This window comes from Stenella coeruleoalba, assembly GCF_951394435.1.
Source record: "Stenella coeruleoalba genome assembly, chromosome: 7".
Classification (NCBI taxonomy): Eukaryota; Metazoa; Chordata; class Mammalia; order Artiodactyla; family Delphinidae; genus Stenella; species Stenella coeruleoalba.
The window spans coordinates 15,921,156-15,941,507 of NC_137153.1; the positions used below are offsets into that span (position 1 = coordinate 15,921,156).

Here is a 20,352-nt window from a genome sequence, read left to right on the forward strand (position 1 = left end):
AATGAGCTTCAAAACCAAATTATCTACTCAAGTATTCATAACAGCATTTATTCCTAAAAACTAAAAGAAGTGCAAATAACCTAAACATTTCTCAGCTGACGAACTGACAAAACAATGTCGTACATTCACACAACGGAACACTGTTTAGCCATGAAATAAAGCATTGACACATGCTACAACATGGACGAACCTTGAAAACATTATGCTAAATTAAAGAAGCCACTCACAAAAGACCACATATTGTATGATTCCACTTATGTGACATATCCAGAACAGACAAATCCAGACACAGAAAGTAAATTAGCAGTGGTGTAGGCTGGGGAAGGATTTTTTGTGAGATGCTGAAATGGCCTAAGATTAGATTATAGTGACGGTTGCACGATTCTGAATACACTGCAAAATCACCAAACTGCAATCTTTAAATGAGTGAATTTTATGGTATGTGAAACATATCTCAATAAAGTTGTAAAAAGAAAAAAAAAGACCTTAACACTAGCTGTTTGGTTTTAGCAAATCAAACGTACAAATGTAAGCTTAATTATACTAAGTAGGGAAGGAAACTGTATCAACATAACTATTAAATAATTATCTAGAAGTTCAAATCCAATCACGCCTCAAAAGAAAACAATTCACGCTTCTACCGAGCAGTTACAAGTTCCAAATACATAACGCTGTCATTAAGCAGATAGTAGAAATGCCTTTTAATCCTTGACAGCTGTGTCCATGAGATCCATGATCGACTGACTGGAGTTTCACTTTCCAGTGATTTCAGGGGCAGCACATCCTGAGGTAGCTGGAGAAAGTAAGTCTATATATTTAGACAGTAACTGCTTCAGAGGGTTAGCGTAGCTTTTCTGAAGGCTCACCTAAGAGTGTATATAGAAAGGCTGTAGTAAGGAAGCTCTCTTTAGAAAATCGTGTTTGGGATTGGTCTAAATTAGGGGGCCGAAGCTGGAAGAGAATAACCAGTGGTCCTTCGAGAGTCCCATCTCTATCAATTGAATCCACCTGAAGGGGTACAGCCCAGAAACCTGTATATTTAGACAAGCTCCTCCGGAGGCTGACATGGCAGGTAAGGGATCACAGTCCCGGTCACCACCCCTCAGCTCACCAACAGGAAGGCAATTAAAGTAAGAGGTGCTCCCCTTTACTAGTTAGATCATCTCTTTTCTTTCTTTTCTTTTTTAAAAATTTTATTTATTTATTTTTGGCCACGCTGTGTGGCATATGGGATCTTAGTTTCCTGACCAGGGATTGAACCTGCGCCCCCTGCATTGGGAGCGTGGAGTCCTAACCACTGGACCGCCAGGGAAGTCCCCTAGATCATCTCTTGATATTCTTAGTTTCCTACCAGTATATCTTCTTACAGACAAATAAATTAGAAGTGATCATTTTTGACACATTAAAAATCTCTTGAACAGGGACTTCCCTGGTGGTGCAGTAGTTAAGAATCTGCCTGCCAGTGCAGGGGACACGGGTTTGAGCCCTGGTCCGGAAGATCCCACACGCCGCGGAGCAACTAAGCCCGTGTGCCACAACTACTGAGCCTGCGCTCTAGAGCCCGCGAGCCACAACTACTGAGCCCGTGCACCTAGAGCCTGTGCTGTGCAACAAGAGAAGCCACCGCAAGGAGAAGGCTGTGCACCGCAACGAAGAGTAGCCCCCGCTCACCGCAACTGGAGAAAGCCCGCACGCGGCGACGAAGACCCAACACAGCCAAAAATCAATCAATCAATCAATCAATCTCTTGAACGTTGTGAACATGGGATTAATACATCAGGCATTTTTTATGTTCTGATGGGATAGCAAAGAATTCTTTTAAAATGGGAGATTATCTTTGATAGTCTTTAAAATGTAATCTTCGGTCTTAGTCAAGAGAATAATGGAGTCTTAGGAGCGATATTTAAGTTTAATTTAATACAAACATCACATACTTGGACCTTCTCGGAAATGGTTCCTTCATCTTAACTAAGGAAATGGAAAACTATTATGACTTAAGTGTTCATTCTGTGATTTGTGTGTTTGGACAAGCTTAGGCAGACAGCAAAGGCTCCAGAGGTCCTGCCACCGATCCTACAGCATTGGGAAAACGCTAAAGCCAAGTCAATTCTCCATCTGGCAGTTCCATATGAGCTGCGAAAACAGTCCAGTTAGTCCTTCAACTCCACATCATCTAGATTCCTCGGGGTCTGGAATCTCGGGGTTATTTTGACTTTCCCTGGACAGCCTCCCAGGACTCACGAGCTCTTCCTCCGGCCCCTTCAGTTAGCCTGGGCAACTCTGCTCTCGGAACCGTGGAAGTTCAACATCGTCGTCACCAGCTCCGGGAGGTCAAAATCGTGCTTCCACCCCCAGTCCTTCCGGGCGTTGCTATCATCAAAGTTCATTGGCCAACTATCGGCTAGGACAAGATATGGAAGAGGAGCTTAAGTTATTCAGGCTCTAGATTTGCAAAAAGGTCTAGAACATTTTAAATAAAGGATTATCATGCACGAAAGAAACGTCCTATTTGAAATCCCCCCTTGAGCAGAGCAGAGCAGCTATTATGGGTACACGCACAGTCCCCTTCTTAGATTAGAAGTCTGTCACCTCGGAGGAAAGTCTCATGCAGACCTGTAAGGTGGGGCTGCTGTGCTCAGATGGCACTCACACAGGGGCACAGTCACAGCCTTTGAGAACCCAGGGCTGCTCTCCTACTACACCTGCTGGTTTTACGTTTAAACTGGCAAATGGTGAAGGGAGAACAAGCTGTTTATTTGGACGGTTCTAGTTCACCCCCTTTAGACATCATTTCCCAAAACCGCAGCATCTGCTGGCTCTGGTGCAACAGCAGCTCCTTCTCCAGAAGGTGTTGGGCCCCTTGGGAAGGTGCTGAGCTCTCCTTATCTTCCTCCGTTTATGTTCTCAAGGACTCGTGGGGCGGCCTGAAGCTTAATTTTGGCTTTGAGGGGTTCTGCAATGGTGTACCAACCTATGGCCTGTCGGACGGGATCCACGTTGTAGGTGATCTGGAATTCTGGAACGTGCTTGAGAATCTCCTGGGCCAGCTCCGCGGGGGTGAAGCTCATGGCATTGACATTGTAAGTCCTCATGGAGAGGGACTCTGCTGGGGCCTCCATGACCTCCAGGGTGGCCCGGAGGCAGTCATCAATATACATCATCGGGAGTCTCGTGCTGGGTTTCAGGTTGCACTCAAATCTGCCATTCTTGACGGCGTCATGGAAAATCTGGACGGCGTAGTCTGAAAGAGAATCTGGTCTGTGGGTCTTCTCATAACAAAATGGTGAGTGAACCTCTTGCATTAAGGCAGTGGTTCTCAGACGTCTTAGTCTCAGGACCCCTTTATGTGCTTAAAAAGCACTGAGGATCCCCAAAGAGGTTTTATGAAGGTGAGCTGTAGCAACAGCTACTATATCACAAATCAACTGAGAATTAAAAAAAAAGTCTGCATTTTAAAATGACAATAATAAACCCACACATTCACATGTATAATATTTTATGTGAAAAAGAACGCATTTTCCAAACAAGAGAAAATTTAGTGAGAAGAACAGCGTGTTTTACATTTTGAAAACCTCTCTACTGTCTTAATGGGCGACAGCGGGAATCTCTGCTTCTGTGTTCAGTCCACTGCGCTACACACAACATGTAGCCTCTGAAAAACTCCACGGTGTACTTGTAAAGGAGAGTGAAAAGGGCAATAACACCTTAGTACTGATAGGAAAATTGTTTTGACCTCCTGGACCCCTTGAAAGGGTCTCAAGGATTCCCAGGGGTTCCTAGTGCACACTTGGAGATGCACCACATTAAGGCAAAATTTTTTAAAGTAACCAAAACCTTTTAAAATCCCTCAAATTTTCATTGAAGATATTCAAAGAAATGGGAAGATATCCCATGCTCTTGGACTGGAAGAATTAGTATTGTTAATATGGACATACACCCAAAGCTCTCTACAGACTTACTGCGATCCCTATCAAATTACCCATGACACTTTTCACAGAACTAGAAGAAATAACGCTAAAAGTTATATGGAGTCACGAGAGACTCAGAATTGCCAAAGCGACCCCGAGGAAAAAGAACGAAGCTGGAGGCACGACCCTCTCGGACTTCAGACAATACTACAAATCTACAGTAAAAAACCCCTTGGATTTTGTCAAGTATCTTTTACACTGTATCTCAGAAGCCCTCGTACGGGAGGGATCTCTAATGTGGGAGTTACTGAATATAACGCATGCTCAAGCCCAAAATGATAACAACAACAGTGTGGAAACGGTAGGGAGGGTCCTCAAAAAAACTAAAAATAGAACCACCATATGACCTGGGTACATATTCGAAGAAAACGAAAACACCAATTCGAAAAGATACACGCAGCCCAATGTCCCTTGCGGCACTATTTACAATAGCCAAGACATGGAAGCAACCTAAGTGTCCATCGACAGATGAATGGATAAAGAAGATGTGACACAACGTGTATATATATATATATACACACACACACACACACACACACACACACACACACACACAATGAAATACTACTCACTCATAAAAAAGAATGAAAATTTGCCATATGCAACAACATGGATGAACTTGGAAGGTATTTTGCTTAGTGAAATAAGTCAGAGAAAAACAAATAAATGATATCACTTATATGTGGGATCTAAAAAATAAACAGACTAGTGAATACAACAGAAAAGAAACAGACTCCCAGACATAGAGAACAGACTAGTGGTTACCAGTAGGGAGAGGGAAGTGGGGAGGGGCAAGATAGGGGTAGTGGATTAAGAGGTACAAACTACTATGCAGAAACCAAATAAGCTACAAGGATACATTGTACAGACAAGGGAATCTAGCCAATAGTTTATAACTATAAATGGAATACAACCTTTAAAAACCGTGAATCACTATGTTGTACACCTGAAACGTATACAATATCGTAAATTCACTATTCCTCGGTAAAAGAAAAAAGAAAAAAATGAAGTTAAGCAGGCCTGGTGCTCCAGTCACCAATGAATAATACAGGCTCCTAAACAGACAAGTAACCGACGGCACTAGAGATGAGCAGTGACCCACTCTCATTTGGGGGCAAGCTTTTCTGAAATAAACGCTAAGACAATTCGGATAAACAGCAATAGGCACAATGACAAGAGCGGCGGGAGCAACGCTTATGTTCTTTCTGAAGATGCAGAGTCCATTTTAATAGAACTCTCTGTACGAAGAAACAAAGGTAGATTCAAAGAAAGAGGCTTTTCTTTTCTGGCCGCACCACGCGGCTTGTGGGATCCTAGTTCCCCGACCAGGGATTGAACCCAGGCCCACAGCAGCGAAAGCGCCGAGCCCTAACCACTGGACCGCCGGGGAATTCCCAAGAGGTGATTTCTCATTTGGTGTCTTCCTACATTGTGGGTAACAAACTCGAATGTCAGTTTGACTCCGGCACTGTGGGTGGCCAATCCCACTGGACTTACAGCATCGGCATGAGTTTAAGTTTAAGTCAGTAGGGTTCAATGAGCTTCTCAGATGCACTTCCCAGAAAGGATGCAAAAACTCCGGTCAGCATACGACTAAAAAGACAACAGATCCATCTCCACTCTGCCCGGCCATTAGAAAGCTTATCTTATGTGAAAAAAGAAATCGAAAATAACACTTACCAGTCGTTCCTCCTCCAGGCTGGGAGTCAGCAGAAATGATTCCAGGATATCTCAGGCATCGGAAATCTAACCCATACCGGTAATAATAATACTACAAAAAAGAGAAAACTTACTTTAAAAAGAATCTTTTAAATCAGGTAGAGCAATGCAAAGAAATAACAGCCTTCTCCTGAAACTTCATCCCATACAGTCATATTAAAATCCTCGTAGAACTTCCCTGGGGGTCCAGTGGTCAAGACTCTGTGCTCCCAATGCAGGGGGCACAGGTTCAATCCCTGGTCAGGGAACTAGATCCCACATGCTGCAACCAAAAAAAAAAAAAAAAAAAAGATGTTGCAACGAAGATCCCGCGCAGCCAAATAAATATTTTTTAAGTGAAAAAAATAAATAAAAATAAATCCTCCTCAAGGAAATGAAGGCTCTAGAATTGCTAACAGTCACTCATTTTTCTTTAACAAATAACCCTGAAGTTTTTATCTTCAAAGAATCGTCATTCTGCTGATAACATCACTAGGCGACACTGTAAATAACAGATCAGCCGAGAGTAAGGATTTCCAGCCTTTCTTTGGAAGGGAGACCCTGCACACAGTCCTGAACAAATCTCCACAAGCCTGTCCTGCGGTGCAGTGCGGGGAGGAGTATAGGGAAAGATGGTGACTGTGATATATTAGATGAAGGATCAGAAACCAGCTAAAATGTGCTATAGAGTTATAAAGACAAAGCGTATTAAAAAATAAAACCAAAAAGATGTCTGAGGTTATTTTAAAATTACCTCTGATAACTACCAATATTGGGAACCTGAAAGAACAGTGCAGTACAAATAAGATGGGCAGCAAACCAAAGACGGGGTGCCGTTCGAGGGGCGTGTACGAAGTGTTGTGTTAGCACAGGACTGAGGATTCCTCTGGAGCTGTCGGTACCGACCACTTGGCAAACACACTCAGTCCCCGAGCATTTCTGGGGGCAGAGATTAAGGGAGGGAGAGAGTCCCCTCCAAGGATGAACCAGCAGGTGTTTGAGGCAGAAACAGAAAAGGAAACACTGCGTCATCTTGCCAAGTGATGCTTACCTCGCCCATGAGCTCCGCGTGGACCTTGGACACCCCGTAGATAGTCCTGGGTCTCTGGATACAGAGATCGGGGGTTGGGTTCCGCGGAGAAGTAGGTCCAAACGCCCCGATGGTGCTTGGCACAAACAATCGCAGACCGTGCTCCTCGGCAACGTCCAGGACATTGTGCAGTCCTGAAACAAGCAGATGTCGTAAACTGGGAAACCTCTTCCCAAAGAACTGGGAAATCTGGCAGACGGGTCATCTGGGGCAAGATCCAGAGACTCACCAGTGATGTTCACAGCTCTGGCCAGGGACACGTTTGCTTCTCCCACTGCACTGAGCAGAGCGCTGTAATGAAACAGCCAGGTGACACGGTTGTTCACCACGATCTCCCGCAGATTCTTGTAATCCAGGATGTCGGAATAAATAAACGGGCCTGCAAGGAGCAGTGAAACCAGGAAGTAAAAGAGTTCCGGGCTTGAAAAGCTCAACAGATCTTTTCCCCTCCCCCGCTGACTTTGAATTCCACTGGTACCGACTTGATAACAACAACTTGGACACTCCCCAGCATTTTCCTTACGGAGAATAACAAATCCCAGCCACCCCACGGCTAACAGCAGCCAATGCTTATACAGGACACACACCTGCTGGGTGCTGTTCTAAGGGCTTTCTGTATGTTTAACTCTCACAGCCTTCGAGGCGGATATTTTGTTGATGAGGAAACTGAGGCATAGAGAGGTTAAGTAGCTTGCCAGTATCAAACAGAATAAAATTAAGAACTGGAGTAATGACCAGGCAACTGGCCTGAGTTGCCAAACCTATAGGCACACAGAGATTTCACCCTGCTTAAAAGTTGCATAGGGCTTCCCTGGTGGCGCAGTGGTTGAGAATCTGCCTGCCAATGCAGGGGACACAGGTTCGAGCCCTGGTCTGGGAAGATCCCACATGCCGCGGAGCAACTAGGCCCGTGAGCCACAACTACTGAGCCTGTGCGTCTGGAGCCTGTGCTCCCCAACGAGAGGCCGCGACAGTGAGAGGCCTGCGCACTGCGATGAAGAGTGGCCCCCACTTGCCACAACTAGAGAAAGCCCTCGCACAGAAACAAAGACCCAACACAGCAAAAATAAATAAATAGTGTTCCCTTTAAAAAAAAAAAAAAAAAAGTTGCATAGTTTAGGACTTCCCTGGTGGTCCAGTGGTTAAGACTCTGCGCTTCCAGTGCAGGGGGCACGGGTTCAATCCCTGGCTGGGGAAGATCCGCATGCCGCGTGGTGCAGCAAAAAAAAAAAAAAAAAAAAAAAGTTGCATATTTTAAAGGAATAGAGAAATGGGTTTACAAAAACAAAAAACCCACCATGGTATAAAAGAATTATAAATTAAGAGTTCGCCACACCTGGTTAGGCTAGAGGCAGAGCCGATTTTTTGTGCCAATTTCCCCCACTTTCAGCAAATTACCGCTCTTCCCCATGGTAAACAGCAAAAGGCTGACACAGAACCAGGAAGGACTAGAATTATAAAAACATCTTGGAGGTGTAGACAACCTGACTAGAGGAGTCTGGGGTCTGTGTGTGTGCACAGTAGTTTAAGAACAAGTTCACGTTGAAACATGAGGATTAATTTCTCCAAAATTTAAAGTTCCTTTTCCTCATTTCAGAACCTGATTTTTGTTTGCTTTCTCTCTGAGCTAAGTTCACTGAAAACTCTGAAAGACAGGAATCAGTTTTATTCCACAGATACTGCTCCAAATAATATCCAAAGATACTATTCCACAACTTCATGTCAAGGTCTGAAGAACTCTCCTGTCCTTGGATCCCTTGAACAAGCAGTAGCTGCACCGTAGGCTTTTTACAGAACTAATGAGGACAAAACCATGAAACATTTTTAAGTGGCACAGGTGTGCCTCAAATACTCCGCTTTCTTTAATTCACAAGCCTGGTTATGAGCGGTGACACTGATTCTGGGAGCTGCCTCTCTACCTGCTCTGTGAGCCTCTTACCACTAAGGAAGACGTGCTCAGGGGGCTTCCGAATGTCAGACAGAATCACGTTGTCCTTCCCAAATCGTTTCCTAAAGGGAAAATCAAACACACGAGTTGGTACACGGAGGACATAACAGGTCCTATGAAAACAGTCTTTCCAACAGGAACTGTCATGTCCCGTCAGCCTCCAAATCCCTCCTCTTCACACCCTTCTTCCCTCTTGTCCTCAACTCACAGCCCTGCAGTTGCAGCCACACTCAGGGCTGCACCTCCTGCTTCTACCTCAGCCCATTATCATCCCGGTATCTGTCACTAATTTCTTCCCAGTGCCCCTGAGTTTTTCCCTTTGCCTCCCCGTTCTCTCCTCTTATCCTTTTATCCCACTCTCCAAATCCCACACTGTTCCTTTTCAGTTTCTACACATACAATACTTCCCTCTGCCCCCAAACATCTGAAAACCAAGTGATTTACTGGGAGGCAGGTCTTACTTTGCCTAACCTAGGAAAGGCAGAGGGCGAAGGACCAGCTTGGGGGCTGCTGAGTCGAGGACCTGAAACAATGTCTGTGATGTGAAGAGGCACAATGAAATGCATTCCAAACGGTCATTTACATAGTACGCAAGAGGGGAGAGAAGCAAGAGGGGAGAGAAAAGATTCAATGGTTACATGGGGCCAAAGACAAGCCCTGAAAAGCTCAGAATTTAAATCGAAACTTTGCGAGCTCTTACCTCAAAAAGCTAGCAAGCCCCACTCCAAGCTGGCCAAGACCCCCTGGATAAAGAAGAAAAAAGTGAATCTTTAATCTAAATCTAACCAATTCAATTATTCCCAGTATGTAATAATAGAAGAAAACTCCACTGGCACTCTTAGCTAACTAGATAAAGCCCCAGGTTGGCCTGATAGAACGGAATTACCTCCTCGGAGCTATGACAGAGATCGGGTACCGGTAAGATTAGTTCCAGAGACGAAAGTGCTCTCCAGCACAGAGGGGCTGAGGGGAAGCCAGGGTACAGGTAAGAAGAGCAGGGCCTTCCTGACCTCCTGGTCAGGAAATCACTACGAGCTTCGCCTTTGTTATTTGATGGGCTGTGAAAATTATCTGCTACGGGTACCAGAACACTCAAAGCTAGATATAATAGTTTGATATCAACCTCTGCTGAGATTATGCAGAGCACCCTCCTTCCATTAGACCTGGAGAGGAACAGGAAGGGAGAAAGAAAGAAGGGACAAACCAAGAAGTCACCTGAAAAAAGGGGCAGATATCTGGATGGGCAAGGAGCTGCTCAGAACGTTAAAGATGAGTATTACAGCATCTTAATTTGGACGCTTACAAATGCCATTGATGGAAATGGGAGAGCTAGGGGTCTGGGAACACATTTAGGGGAATACAACCCTAGATTCCATTTGGGAGAAAGTAAGAGGCAGGAAGATATGGACAGTGGGATTTCCTGTAAGCGTGTGTTAACATGGGACTGAAACCAGCCCACTGACGGTAACACTGGGCCCTGGAAGATGCTTTGTTGGTGCAGGGAGGAGGGAATCAAACACACAGACAAGAAGCTGGGAGAGCCGGGGGGAAGTGCAGAGGGAACTGGCCTCACTGGAAACCCAGTTACAGCAGGAGAGGAAGAGGAGGTGCCAGTGAAAGAAACACACACACACTGAGGAATGTAAGAAGGATAAGGACGTGAGGCCAAGGGATGAAACTCTGGCAAACAGAGGACAATAAAACACGTCAGTCAAATCAGAGGGGGGCTTGAGTCAGCTGCAAGGACTTACGGACAGATGGTCAAGTCTGCAGCGAGCAGATACAGAACCAGGTGTTGGGTGGCTACGAGGGGAGAGGGGTCAGCGGGCCAGTCCGTGGACAGTAAGCCGCAAGTGTCACGAGGTGACGGTGAGGCGTTCCTCGGGCCCTGGGCAGGCCCTGGCTGTCTCTTCCATACACATGTGCAGGAACTGCCTGGCCTGAGAAGCCTGGCCAAGGAAAGACGCGCCTGGTTCCAGAGGCCACGTTCTACCCACACACCTTGGCTCCCAGGCCCTTCCTCGCAGGAAAGGGGAACTGAGTCGCACAGCAGCTTTTTGGGCCTCTTCAGGTTCCCAGATCCTCCCTTCAGACAATAAAGGATTTGGGCAGGGAAACCAAGCCCTGGCAACAGCGGCAAAATAAGGACAGGGGACTTGTGCTATTTCGGAGGGAGCCAGGAGTGGAAAAGGGAGTTTCTGATTAATAAGTGTTACCTGGCGGCATGTTAGACATTCCAATAACAAATACACCGGCACACAAAGAAAATAACAAAGCCACAAATGTGGAAAAAAGAAAAAAAGCCAACCTGTAATTAAGACGCGAGGTTGGTCTGCTTCAGAGAACGAGGTAGAGTGGTAGTTGGCATCCGCTGGAATCTGCTGAGGGGAGGTGCCCAGAAACCGGCTGGGCAGGACAGGAGCCTGGCAGCCACAGGCCGGTCTCTGTAGCATCCGGCTGGCAACCCGCCGCAGCATCCAAACAACCGGCATGATCTCTGCAGACACTGCAACACGAAAGGAGCAGAGTTGAGAAAAGATACATGCATCCCCCCCCAATGTTCACTGCAGCGCTATTTATACTAGGCAAGACATGGAACCTAAGAGTCCACCAACAGATGAATATGGATAAAGATGTGTGTGTGTGTGTGTGTGTACACACACACACACACACACTGGAATATTACTCAACCATCAAAAAGAATGAAATAATGCCATTTGCAGCAACATGGATGGACCTAGAGATTATCATACTAAGTGAAGTAAGCTAGACAAAGACAAATACCACATATCATTTATATGTGGAATCTAAAATACGATACTAATCAACATATCTACGAAACAAAACAGACTCACAGATATAGAGAACAGACTTGTATCGATAGTTGCCAAGGGGGGAGGCTGGGTAGGGGAGGGAAGGAATGGGAGTTTGGAATTAGCAGAGGCCAACTATTATATATAGAATGGATAAACAACAAGGTCCTACCGTATAGCACGGGGAACTATATTCACTATCCTGTGACCAATCATAATGGAAAAGAATATGAAAAAGAATATATACATATCTGTATAACTGAGTCACTTTGCTGTACAGCAGAAATTGACACAACACTGTAAATCAACTATATGTCAATAAAATTTAAAAAAACAAACAAAAGAAGCAGAGTTCAGTATGTCACTGCTTACCCTCCCGACCCCTCAAAACACAAACCCTTTAACCACAACTAACACTAAGATCGCCGGCTCACGAGCAAGGCCATGTTCTGGATTCATGAATCGAACTAGAGAGACTACTGATTGTGCAGACAGGGAGCCAGTCAAGAGCCCGCCCTGTGAGCCCAGCCCTGTGAAAAGGGGATAAACGTCACTGGTGCAAAGTGCAGGCAAACAAAGACTGGCCGAGATTTAGAACTGGAGCCGCACAGGGCTGACACCAACTGGGATCTAAAGTCACGGCGGAAGTTACTGCGTACAGAGCCGTCCACGCCAGGAACATCATGGATCCCGCAAAGGCCTCAGATCTTCACAACTGTAATCATTGAGGAGCGAACAGGTCCCCGATTAAATAACTCAGAGCCCTGTGACTCTCGTGCTAACTCAGATGTTATTGTTAGGATGAACCAGACTAGAAAAGCAGACAGTTAAGGTGAAAAGGCCCCCGGCAATACTGAGTAAGCTGTGACTAATTTCTGTTTCACTGCCAACTCTTTAGGAAGGATCATTTAGAAAAGCCATTTTCTCCTCTGTTCCCAGATCATGTATATTTCATTGCACTCCAGCTCCCCTTCCTAGTCAGCTTTACCCAGGCAAGCATGTCACAAGAGCAGATCAGAGCTACTCAGTTCTAACAGCGACCTTCCTGCCCCCAGAGCTCAGGCCTTTGCACTCTGCACACTGCCCGTGGCCTCCACGTCCGTCAGCCATCAGATTTCCAACAGCACTGGCGGATGAGCCTTCAGAGCGGCCCCAGTGCCCAACCCCCTCACAAAGAAGTGGCCAGATCTCAACCGTCTTCTATTTTGCATCATAAAACAAGAAAAAGTAAACCACACTTGGAGACATTTCCCATTTAGGGTCTGAACTTAGCCCCTCAACCCAGTGCCTTGAATAGGTAACAGTAATTCTAAGTTAAAACCGCCAGAGGTATCAGAAGCTTTCCTGCAATCCCTAAAATCCAGATTATACAAACAAAAGGGCAACACAATCTGCTGAAACCCTATGCTTAAACACCCTTCTGTGAGCCACAGAGGTCTTGTTCTTTAGGACACCGAAATAAGGCGGGGCAGAGCCCCGATGGCTTCTGTCGGGTCAGGGGCTTGGCCCACCAGATCCGCAGCCTGAGACGCAGCCCCGCCAAGGTCCTGAGGCCCTGCATCCCAGCTAACTTTCCAAACAAGCAGAAGACAACCTTCTGATGGTACATCTCCGGATTGGAAGGGAGGTCGCCATAGGAGAGACCCCAGCTTTTCTTCCATCATCCCTTCAAACCATCTTTGCAGCCACTGCTGACACCCGAGACCAGGTAAGAACTTTGATTCTTAAAGTCACTTATTTCAGCAAGTTCAAGAGGATGGCGAGGAAGCCAAGAAGCAGCCAGATTTACCAGAACATCTGAAACTCAAAGACAATTCTCAGTTCCCAGAAGCAAAGTAGTGATGGCCACAGGTGAAGAAGTTCGGTTATTTTTTCTTTTTTTTTTCTTTTGAAGGTTGAAGACACTGGAGTCTGGGAAAAGGTAAACCCTGAAGACATGAAACAGGGATGTGAAATACGTACGACTCAGTTCATCTTCTCTTTCCCCAGAAGGGGAAAGCATGAAGGAGGCACAAATTCTTAATTGAATATAAAGTATTTTAGTTTAACAATGTGGACAATTCATGCTTGAGTTGGTTCTTATTCCACTACTATTACTAGCTAACATCTGATGTTCACGACAGGCCAGAGGCCTGTGAATGTCTTTCTGAATTACAGCATTTAACCATGGCAAGCACCACCCCTCTCAGGGAACCCAGTTCTTAACCGTCAAGCAGCTCTACTGTCCCTATAATGGGATTGCTTTGATTAACAATGCATGTACATTAAAAACAAACCCAAAAAACCCTCCAACCATCTACCGCATGTAGCTTTTTCAAGTCAAGATTATTATCTTGCCACTGCCAAACTCAATTGGATACTTTTAAGGCAGCAGCTCTCAAATTTTCTGGTCTCTGGACTCTTTTACACTCTTAAAAATTGGGGACTACAGAGAGCTTTCGTTTAAGTGGGGTCTATCTAACAATGTTTGCTGTAGTAGACAACAAAACTGAGAAACATTTAACCTATGAATGAGTTCATTTAAAACCAATAAACATGTTAAAATAAACATATTTTATGAAAATAACTGTATTTTCCAAAACAAAAAATTTACTGAGTGGCACTGTTTTCCATTTACTTGTCTCTTTGATGTTTTCCTTCATAGAAAACAGCTGGATTCTCACATCTGCTTCTAACTCAATCTGTCTGCTGCTTTGATTGAAGTAAATGAAGAAAATCAAGACTCAAAGCAAAGCAGTGGGGAAAGGAAGCCGTATTTTGAAAGCCTTTTCAGATAATTCTGGATACTCATCTTGGATATCCAAAACTCAACACATGCTAGTTTCTTCAAGGTTAGTTGCAACGTAGAATCTGAAGCCATTATCAGTGAACTTTTGTACCTGCTACATTAAAACCCATTGGCATATCTAATGCTTTGAACACATCTTTTTTTTTAAAGATTTTTTTGATGTGGACCATTTTTAAAGTCTTTATTGAATTTGTTACAATATTGCTTCTGTTTTATGTTTTGGTTTTTTGGCTGCAAGACATGCAGGAATCTTAGCTCCCGGACCAGGGATTGAACCTGCACCCCCTTCACTGGAAGGCAAAGTCATAGCCACTGGTCCGCCAGGGAAATCCCTTGAACACATCTTTTACTCCTGCATGGTTTTGTAATTTCATACATTGTTTTTTGGAAAATATTGGTTCAGTAAGTTATGCAGAGCTTCCAACTGTTAACACACTTCACTGTACAATACCCAAAAGTCATACTGGTTGCTATCACTGATCTCATCAGAAAATTCCTAAGTATTGGGAAGCTGTCAAATTCACGGTAGTGGATACAACTTAACTTGCAACAAATACCTTGGCAGGATTGCTTGGTTCATTCTTTTAAGAAAATGTGTGCCGATTATCCAGGTATGAATAACCATCGTTTGTCAGTCATTCTTTCAAGCAAAAATGGTTCTCTATGAAAAACAAGGACCAGTTCAGCTCACAATTCAATCACACAAAACGCTTTCTCTCAAGACAACCATCATATTTCAATATGGAACAAGTACATCCACTTACCACATGACACGTTAAAAAGATGTCTCTAGGGTCAAGATTTAATAAAATCAGTCATTTCTACTGCTTCATAAAGGGCATTCTTAAGTAAAGCTTTCCATTTTTTAACTTTATTTTTCACTGGAAGTACATGGCAGTGAAGAATACCATGACTTCTAGTACCACTTAGTGCCACTGCCTTGATTCCTGCAAAGGCACCAGTACTTTTAGCAGGTGTGACTTGTGCACCGTCAGTGCAAATTCAACACAGTTGTTCCGGAATAAACCATGAAATTCAAAAAAGTTATTCCACACTGAATACTTTGGCACTATTTGTGTTTTCTGTCAAACGTTCACCAAAAAGATATTCTTTGATAATTGCTTTGGCGCTGATACCAGATAAATACAAACAAAATGGTAAGTGCAGCCATGACTACAAATTCTTCCATTTGTAAGGAAAAAATACCCTTCTCTGTCAAGATACCAAACTAGTCTTCATGTTTGCAGCTAAATCTTTAATTTGACAAGTTACTGTATTATTAGAAAGTGGCAGTGCTATTATTTCTTTCAATGCTTTTTCATCCAAACAAGGTTTTATTGTGTGTTTCTCCAGCCACTGCAATTTGATAACCTATCTTAATAGCTTTTTCTTTTCTAGTTTGGAAAGCTGTACCAAATAATTTTTGGTTTTTAAAGAGCTCATCATATCTACATTTAATTCATTTGTTTTATTTTTCTTCAGATGATGAATGGTTGGTCCAAGAATAATGCTATTGCGACCAAAATACTATTCAAAAAAGTTCTGTGGCATCAGACACATATGGTAAATTTCTGACATCTGTAAAACTTGACGAAAGCCTTCATATTTTTATGTATTATTTAGTTCTGCACATTTATTTGGAGTAAATTCCTCTTTTCATGAGTCAGAGAACTCCGTTATGTCGTTGTTTCATTTTTTTTCCAGCATTTATACACATGGTACAGCTATGAGTTGAAAAAAATCGAGTGTTCTAATATCCCCCTTTTTAAACCATTGATCTATCCTTAAATATAAAAAAAATATAAATTAATATCCTTTTATGTTAGAATAAAATATTAAGTTCAAAAGAATTTTTATACCATTTAAAATTTTAGAAAAGTTTTAAAATCAAGACTATAAACTTTTTGTTCTTTTTCCATATACCCACAAGACTCAATTTAGGGATTTCAAAGTAATGACTTATTAAAAGAAAACAGGCCCCAGAGATGACAGCAGCTATAACTGCAGGTAGCTAGTAAGAATGCAAAGAAGTACTAAGAACAAACAGAGTTCATCTCTGAAAATGCACATATTTATACTCTAAGCCTACTATCCTTAGAAGATTCTAGAAACACAAGAGTACACAAGCACACATCTCATTAGCCATCAGAGGAAAAGCTCATCACAAGCCATTTGGCCTCTAGAAAACTCCACCATACACCTGAGAGAGAAAGAATGAAAAAGGCAGACAGTCTCTTAGTATTTTTTTTTAAATAACCTTGACCTCATGGACCCTACAGAGGTCTCAAGGAACCCCAGGGCTCCCCCAGATCACACTTGAGAACAGCTGTTCTAAAGTAAAACTTGCTTTGCCAAGCTAGTTATTAAACTTATACAGGGGAACCGTCAAAGATGACTGAAGATCAGATGAGAGTCCATAGACCTTCTCCCCTAAGCACCTTGCTTACTTTGACTCCAAGGGATGAAAAAGAAACTGGCCAACAGACATTCCTCCTTAAATAATGGAGCGTCTCCCCGGCCCAAGCTTCCGTTACATGACTCTTCCCATCTCCCGGCATTTACCCTTTCTGCACTTACCAGAGCAGAACTCTAAGAAAGCAGTGGTGTCAGGAAGACAGTGGGGGTGATAGAGATACAGACTCAGAGCCCAACTGGCCTTGACTGCTTGGATGTGGGGCAACTTGTGAAGGAATGGAGAATAACACAGCCTTCCAAGTTGTGCTGCTGTAAGCACGGGCTTTCTGGAGGAGCAGGTCAGGTAAGAAGACAAACGAGCTTGGTTTTGGACATGTTGGTTTTAGGTGCCAGGAGCCAGTATGGCTGCCTTTCCCATGGAGCTGTGAGTCCCACTGAGCAGTTCCTAGCAGTGCCCGATGCATGTCAGAACTCAACCACCATGTCAAACAGGTAGGCAGGAAGAAGAAACCAAGAAATAACAGGGGTTTGTCTACATCACAATAAACAGAATGTCCCCTGTTGTCAGAAAACATGACTTCTGTTTCCTGGGGAACAAAACCTGAATTCAATTGCGATTGCTCTGAAGACAGATACTTCTATTTCAGAAATATTCAAAGAAACTCCAATTTGAAATATTGAAAACCAACGAAATAGGCCCTTTCCCTGAGAATGCGCCATCAGTTTCCCTTAATGTTCTTGCTGTCTTGTGTTTTCCCCAGATTTCTAGCTCTAATCATCCTTAGCCACGGAGACAGTAAATAAAGATGTATTAACGTCTCCAGCACATTTAGCCTGAAGCTAAAAGCATCCAGCCTCCAACAGAGGAATGGAGAAAGAAAATGTGGTATATACAGACAATGGCATATTACTCAGACTTGAAATAGGAGATCCCGTCACATGCAGCAACATGGATGAACCTGGAGGACATTATGCTGAGTGAAATGAACTGGTCACAAAAGGCCAAATGTGGGCTTCCCTGGTGGCACCGTGGTTAAGAATCCACCTGCCAGTGCGGGGGACGTGCGTTCCACCCCTGGTCCGGGAAGATCCCACATGCTGCGGAGCAACTAAGCCCGTGCGCCACAACTACTGAGCCTGCGCTCTAGAGCCCGTGCTCCACAACTACTGAGCCCACGTGCCTAGAGCCCGTGCTCTGCAACAAGAGAAGCCACAGCAATGGGAAGCCCGCGCACCGCAACGGAGAGTAGCCCCCGCTCGCCGAAAGCTGCACGCAGCAACAAAGACCCAATGCAGCCAAAAATAAATAAATTTATATTTAAAAAGGCCAAATACAGTATGATTCCATTCACATGAGTTATACCAGTTATCTAAAGTAATCCAAAAAAATCACAGAAACAGGAAGTAGAAAGGTAGTTGCCAAGGGGTGGGAACAAGGGGGAGGGGATACGAGTATTCAATTAACAGGCATAGCTTCAGTTTTGCAGGATAAAAAAGTTCTAGAGATCCACTGTGAATATACCTGATGGTACTGAACTGTACTCTTAAAAATGGTTAAGATGGTAAATTTTGTGATGTAATTGAAGCCACAACTTAAATTTTTAAAAAAATCCAGCCCCAAGAAATGGTCAGTGCATACATATACTACTGAGGAGCTAGAAGATTCGCCCAGTGGAGATCAACGCCACCCCAGAGACCCATCAAACTCCCGTCCCGTCCAAACTCCCCAGCCCTTGTCTCACCGAACCCCCTAAATGGTTCTTTTCCCTGTGCTTATAAACCTGCTGAAACCTATTATTCTCCTCCAGCCTTTACCTTTCCTTCCCATCTCAAGGATCTCCAGAAAGTTCCCTGCCTCTCCAAGTGGGGCCCCTTACTCTGCATCCAGTGGAACTGCTTTCACCAAAGGTCAGTCACTGCCCAGTTGACAACTTCCTGGCCCCGGAGAAGTTGTTAATAACGCTTCTAAGGACTAATAACGCTTCTAAGACACATTTGCAAGGCAGTCTCCGCTTTACATCCTCCAGTTCATTAAATCATAAAAGCAAACGTGTCCTCTTCCTAGTAATGACCCAAGGAAAAATCAGACACCTCAACTACTGAGCGCTGACGAAGCACCTGCTTTCCTGAACTCTTATTTAAGCCTCAGAGTAACTCTGAAGCTGGGATCTTTTCTCCATTTTGCAGAAGGAATTTTGACCCGCCCAAGGTCGGGCAGATACTAATTACCAAAAGGAGGGGTTGCAAACCAGGTCCGTTGAGTCTCAAACCCTCCTTCCATCACCCCCACTCTTCTCCCTCAAGAGAAGAGATAACATCAGGTACCTAAGAGAGAGGACAGAGGAAACATCCTCGTGGTGGCGCAGGGGGCACCTTCCCCGCCGCCCCTCCTCCCCTACAGCTCGGTTACTCCTCCTCACCGCTCCCCAGGAGGACAGCACCCTCGAGCCGAGGGCGTTCAAGGCCAGACACGGCCCTCCCTCGCCCGCCGTGCGAGCCTGCGTACACTACCTCGCCAAACCTCAAGTCTCCCCATCCTTAGAAAAGGGGAAAATGATCGGACCACCACATTAGACTGCTGGGAGGATTTAATAAAAGCAATTTAGAAAAGCACTTAGCAAACTGCTCAGTCAGTGTAGAGACTCCATCAACCAGCTGGTAAAGTCTAGACTTAAGGTGGGGTTGATCCGAAAGCCAGAAAGGGTCGGGGGAATAAATCCCGGAGCTCTCAGTGTGAGCTACATAGAGGGTTTTAGAGGGAGATCTGGCTTCGCGGAGCGGGCGCCCCCATACTCCCTATTACGCGCGCCGGCCCGGGAAAGGGAACCCAGGAAGACGCGGGGACTTGGGCCGTACGCGGGTCTCCGGCTTCCGCCTCCCTGCATGGCTGGATAAACCGGTTTTATGAGAACAGCCGCTCCCGCCCCTATTCTCTGGCAGGGTGTGCCCTTCAGAAAAGTAGGAAGGGCCGGGCCGCACCTGGCGACCCCAGCAGTGCCCCGGCCCTCCCCCGGCCTCCCAGCTCCGCGGCGACTGCTGGGGACCCCCGCTCGCGCTCGGGATCGCTGGGTCTCCAGTCCCGCGCCGTGTCACACCGATCGGGCCAGCGGGGGCCATGTGGTCAAGAGGACCTGCACAGTCAGCCTCGGTTCTGAAGAGGCTCAGCCCCCGGGGTCAGCCGCCGGGGAAGCATCCGGCCGCCTCCGCACTGACCTTCCGACGCAGCCGCCCAGAGATGCCGCGCTGTTGCGGCGCCGGAGCTGGAGCTGGAGCTGCACGTGGCCAGCAGTTCGGGAGCGCGGAACAGAAACTAGAGCTCAGCGCGCGCGGCGCCTTTATAGTCTCTGCCCACAATCCCGCCCCCTGGCGCACCAATCCCCTTCTTCGGTCCGGGCCGCCCTGGCTTGGGCGTCGGATCACCAAGTGGGAGGGCGTCGGTTGCCATGGTAACCGTCCCCGAGGGTCCCAGTAGTGTTCCTGGCGTCTCACGCCCCTCACGCGGGCTCCGCCTCCGACCCATTTCGGGAGAGCTCGCAGAAGGCTAGGGACGCGTTCGAGCCCAGCGTGCGGCGTCCCCGGCAGCGGCAGAGCCAGCCCGCAGGTCTTCGCGTGGGACTGTCCAGGTGGGGACA

At 45.4% G+C, this 20,352-nt stretch overlaps 1 protein-coding gene across 2 annotated transcripts; it reads right to left on the reverse strand.

Moving 5' to 3' along the window:
* Window positions 1-224: 224 nt before the first annotated feature.
* On the reverse strand, window positions 225-20,004 carry LOC307189217 (L-threonine 3-dehydrogenase, mitochondrial). 2 transcript variants are annotated; one of them, XM_079927090.1, is made up of 9 exons: window positions 19,934-20,004; window positions 11,013-11,210; window positions 9,405-9,447; window positions 8,696-8,766; window positions 6,986-7,135; window positions 6,718-6,890; window positions 5,649-5,739; window positions 2,972-3,241; window positions 225-2,401 (listed from the first exon to the last, which is right to left on the reverse strand). In XM_079927090.1, the coding sequence occupies exons 2-9, from the start codon at window positions 11,194-11,196 to the stop codon at window positions 2,262-2,264; spliced, it is 1,122 nt and encodes a 373-aa protein (XP_079783216.1). In that variant the 5' UTR covers window positions 11,197-11,210; window positions 19,934-20,004; the 3' UTR covers window positions 225-2,261. The 2 variants fall into 2 exon arrangements, with proteins under 2 accessions (XP_079783216.1, XP_079783217.1); XM_079927091.1 differs by lacking the exon at window positions 19,934-20,004 and adding an exon at window positions 19,700-19,888.
* Between the last annotated feature and the right edge of the window lie 348 nt (window positions 20,005-20,352).